We start from the raw sequence: 5,238 nt of genomic DNA on the forward strand, positions 1-5,238 counted from the left end.
ACGCAACAATCTGCTCTCGCAAAAATAGTTCCAAAGTTCGTGGGTGTTGTCGACTAAAAATAGAAGTAGATTGGATTAAAAATAAATATATAATAACGATGAATTTATAAATGCGTAAACTCTTAGTGGAAATAATTAATTCTTTTAAAACATTAATTAAGTAATAATACTATCAAAAATTATGAAAAGAAGAAGAATAGTGTACAAGTGCTTACTACCATTTCCATTCTCAATTTGTAACTTTCTATTATAATTTTAGCGAGGCGAGAAAGCTTCAAGGATGTGTACGCCGACTAGCGGATAAATATCAATAAATTTTCTAAAATTATTAGAGGATATAAACGCCCCTCAGATCGACATCATGTCTCTTGGACAAGATAATACCGTTAGCACACTCCAACTCAATCCTGCTATTGTTTCTTGGAGTGGCCTGGTCCTACCGGACCGATCGTCATCAAACTAAAGAGTGGCTATATCACGACTTTTGCATTTTAGTGAACATAAACGCCTGCCTCTCCAGGTATGGAAGACTTACAGATAGTGTCATTAACATTAACAGACAAACAATGGCCTACGAAAATCCATAAACAATTATTATTACACCTGGCACGTATTTTATCGTTTCGGTTGTACTATCAGTGTTACAAAGGAAATGCTAAAACTAAATATATATTTATATAAGAAATAGAATATATATTTATATAAGAAAAAAATTTCGTAATATCTCAATGCATTATTTCTATCTATGCATTGTATCTATTTCATTCTCTTTGCTTTATGTGTATATGTTTTAAATGTCAACGCAAGCGAGAAAGAAACAAAGGACAACGAAGTTTTTTATTCACATTAAAACTTACCCAACATTCTTAAAACTCGACGATTACTAAATTGATTTGAGCGATAACGAGCTGCCTTAATTTGACCACAACCACCCGTATAACGATATAAAATGGTATCACTTTGAGTACTTTTCATACCTAGACGACCACGTCTTAAGATCGGATTACCATTCCTAGCAATTGATTTACGTAAAAGCGTTTTGTTGCCTCCATGTCCAACGCCACGAATTACATGAGAACGATGCAAATGCAAACCAATCAGTATATATAATACCATTATAATGGACATCGGAAAAAAAAAAAATATTATTGTAGATATTTGAAATGAATGCTCCAATATGATGCGCACTACAATGCATTGGTCCATGCCGTGTACGGTAACAAGACCAAATTGAGCCACCTGTGGTATGGCCGTCACAACAGAAACAATCCATATCAAGATGATAATGCGCACGGCGCGACTTAACTTGGATATAGCTTGGCCAACAAATGGGTGACAAATGGCCGCATAACGTTCGGCGGTAAAGGCAGTTATAGTTAGAACAGTTGCGTTCGCGGACATTTCTGCTATTAACCCACGACCAATACAAAAATATTCACCAAATATATAGGGATATTTAGACCAGATGAAATATATTTCTTGCGGTATACCTGAGATAAGTAACAAGAAATCCGATATCGCCAAACTGAATAGATAATAATTCGTGGCCGTATGCAAAGATCGATTCTTTCGAATTACAACACATGTACTAATATTACCAATAAAACCAGTTATAAAAATTAAACTGTAGATAATCGTTAACGGTATAACTATTTCCAAGGGGTCTCTCTTTGGTCCAAATTCCACCAATGAATCGAATATCGCCGTTTCTTTATTTGTTGTTGTTAAAGTAATGTTCCCCACGTTATTGTTGTTAGTTTCGTTTAAATCGTTACCCGTATCCTCGACTAATTGACCGTGGTTAATTTCAGACATTTTTCTGTTCAATGTTTCGCGCGAATTGACTTTTATTTTTTTTTTTATTTTTTTTTTTAACTTGTATCTTAATGATATTAAGACTTTTGGGAATTTTCCAAAGGAGAACAAAATTACAATTTAGGTTATTCAATGTTCATCAGACTTTTAAATTACTTTAAACATTTACGAAATGCATACAATGAACTATAATAAATTAAGTTTGTAGTTTTTCATTGATTGTTTGTGTTTCTATGCCGGACATTAAATAAAATCCCACGTAAGGGCTTGTTAAACGCAGTTGGCACAAGTATATGCATGCGTATGTGTGCATGCGAATTTAGATTGCAATTATTTTAAGCACAAAACACGAAGAAATAATAAAGTTGTCAACCTTAATGAACTCAGTGAAAACACTACAAAAACAAAATATTTCAATATTTTTTAAAAATTTTACCATGTTATGAATATTTATTTTCTTTCTTTCTTATTATTTTTTTTCCTTTTCAAATTTCATGACGTTGCGTTTTTAGAAAAAAGAAAACAGACGCACATGTACCCACACATACAAGCTAGTGTGGATAATCATTTACTTTACACTTGATCAGTGATGTAAGTAAAGAAATTTTTGTTTTTTTTTTTTTTGTTAATTATTACTTATGTACCTTTCTACAATTGTGTTAAATGGTCATTAAAAATTTTGAAACAGTTAGCAATCTTTTAATCTCCTTTCGCTTTTTTATTTTATTTTTACTTTTGTATTGCTCTTAATCACTTTTCTGAAAAGATAACTAGACTGTAATCATTCGCAATTTGTAAGCCGTTTTAATTGCTCTGCACAATTATTCAGTTTTACTTCCGTTCAATTTATGCTGGTTTTAATATTTACGAGATGCTGTCTTAGTTATTTTCGCTCATTATAGATTTTTTTTTATATTACATTTTATTATTTTCTTTAATCGATTGCGTTGTTTGTTATTGTCTTCACAAAAACCAAACAAAAATGAGTGAAAAAATAGTTTTTCGCGCGTTGTCCGTTGATATGTGTTTTGTTTTTTTATGGGAATAAAGCTCTGTTTTGCATAAAAACTTTTTATAATAAAAGCTTTTTATCTCTAAAAGCATTTAAAAATTATGTATTAATTTGTCGTTCTAAAGTACTTGAAAAAAAAAAAAAAAAATTTCACGTAAAAATATTATTTTCATGACTTTTCCCCGTAATTGATACGAAAATGAAATGTATAAATAAATATAACACGAGAAAATTTATGTCATACCCACGCATACGCCCAATAACCCATGCTGTAAAAGAAACTGTTGGGTTTGAATTACTCTCAGATGTTACCAAATTCGAACTCGTTTTTTTAATTATTCTCAATTGTAAACAAATACAGACTAACTCTTTGCAGAATATATTTTGATCAGAACTCAGGCAACAAATGTGCGCCGCCATACTTGCATGTACTACATATATAAGTTACTGTTCTGCATTTAGATTTGTACAGAAAATTGAAAAGCAACAATTTGATTGCAGAAAACTATTCTGGCAACACATTATTCGATTGAAAAGAAAACAACAAAATAACGGATTTCTCTAAACTGAAACGCATATTTTATATATTTCGATTTCCGTGTGATTTTTCGATGAGTTCTAGCAAAGTGTAAGAAGAAAATACTTTCGTATGTTTCTATTTTGTGTTTTCCGATCCTCGTAGAGTTCTGAATAAAATGAAATGCAATTCACATTTCTAACGCACCGGTGCGGATGATCTTAATATTTACTCTTTCTTTAGTTTGCTCTGTGACATTTGCTCTCGCTTTCTTCTCTCCTCTTCTAGAGATTAGTCGTTTTTTTGGCGTGCGATAGATGCCAAATTCGACAATTACATATTACCAAAGAGATTAGCATGATCAACCTTTGAAGTATCATAATTTAGTTGGCCTACCACCGTACACACATAGTGCTAAGAAATTTGCTCCGAAGACACTGTAAAAAGTATTATAATATAATAAGTAACAAAAATATAAAAAGAGGAATCGCTTCAGCCACGTCTCCGTACCTGCAAGGTCGTCCGTCTACCTGTCTGCTGAAATCACACTTACAAATCGAAGGAACATTTTGTAAGAAGAACTTTGGATCGAAAGACGAATATACGAAAACTCCGAACGCAAATTTCTAAGCACTTAAAGTCTTTAGGGAAACTGCCGTACCGCCTTATATTCGTAGACGATACTAGCGGACACCCCACAAAAACCTCATTGTTACTATATGCGCCACATGACCTTCAAAACAACGAAAATCAAAGCCAATTTAAAGGTATGTAACAGAAGCAACTATATTTTCTATAAAAAAGAAAATCGTTTAATTTTACATAATTGCTACATATATTGACATGGTAATAAGGCTGATAATGGCTGATGAATAACGACTGATGGCTGAAATTATATTTCCCATTGGTATTTATTGAGATGAGAAAAATCTTTGTAAGCTTGTGAATAAAATTAAGTAAATGAAGACATTCTATATGTTGTTATGTACTAAGTCAGGTAGTTAGATGTGCTATTTGCCAGGCCTTGCTAAAATGTTGATTATCTAATGAGCGTGCCGTGTTAGCAGGTAAGCATACGATTTATTGAGCCTATTTTGCAATCAAATTTGCTATTTACTAGACTTTGCTGATAAGTGATAAGTAAGTTATCTATTTGGACTAGCTGTAACTAGATTCGGTAGTAATTAAACCTTTCTAGTAAGCAGATTTATAAAGCATGTGTACTTAGTATTTGGATTCCCTATTTACTAGACCTAACAAGTGAAAGCACTGTGCGTCGATTCGTAATTTACAAAGAAACAAGTGATTAAGAAAACAGGTAAAAACGAGTGCAAGTACTCAATATCATAAGATTCTGTCTAATATGGATATAGTAGAGCTATTTTGGATATTCTGTGTCATTCTAATGGAATCATTTCTGATTTTTACGTCATGAGTTTCAAGAAGCTGCAAACTTTATAATAAAACACTCTTAATGCCGACATTGACTTCTTAACAGAATTCCCTATGAACTTTCCATTTGCTAATTTATCCGGTCATTGAATACAACAATCTTTACAAATATATTGAAAAAAGCGCCAAGTTTCTGTTAACGCTTTATTGCTCTAAGAGAAATGTAACTTATTATGGCGTTGCCTTCAGTTGCCCTTTTTTTTTTCATTATTTGTGCTACTATTTTATTACAAAATATTTTTTATAAACATATATTTTATAAAAATACATTACATAAAAATATTTATATTTAGACAATTTCAAAAATATATGTTTACATGTACATATTAATTAATATATTGATCCCCAACATGTTCGTATACATTAGCAATAATACTGCATTAACTTTAACAGTCGGCGACAGTTAACGATTGACATTATTAGTATTTTCCTTTTTTTTTCA

General features: G+C 31.7%; 1 protein-coding gene across 3 annotated transcripts in view; it reads right to left on the reverse strand.

The window, feature by feature from the left end:
• LOC119642556 (pyrokinin-1 receptor) overlaps positions 1-2,792 on the reverse strand; it is an 11,605-nt gene extending 8,813 nt beyond the window's left edge. For 2 of the 3 annotated variants that reach the window (XM_038041728.1, XM_038041726.1), the window contains exon 1: positions 858-2,792. In XM_038041728.1, the coding sequence (XP_037897656.1) occupies positions 858-1,815 (958 nt within the window). In that variant the 5' untranslated portion in view covers positions 1,816-2,792. The remainder of the gene's footprint in view (positions 1-857) is intronic. The other variant, XM_038041727.1, reaches the window with a different exon arrangement.
• Between the last annotated feature and the right edge of the window lie 2,446 nt (positions 2,793-5,238).

The sequence above is a fragment of the Glossina fuscipes genome, unplaced genomic scaffold (genome assembly GCF_014805625.2).
Source record: "Glossina fuscipes isolate IAEA_lab_2018 unplaced genomic scaffold, Yale_Gfus_2 226, whole genome shotgun sequence".
NCBI lineage: Eukaryota > Metazoa > Arthropoda > Insecta > Diptera > Glossinidae > Glossina > Glossina fuscipes.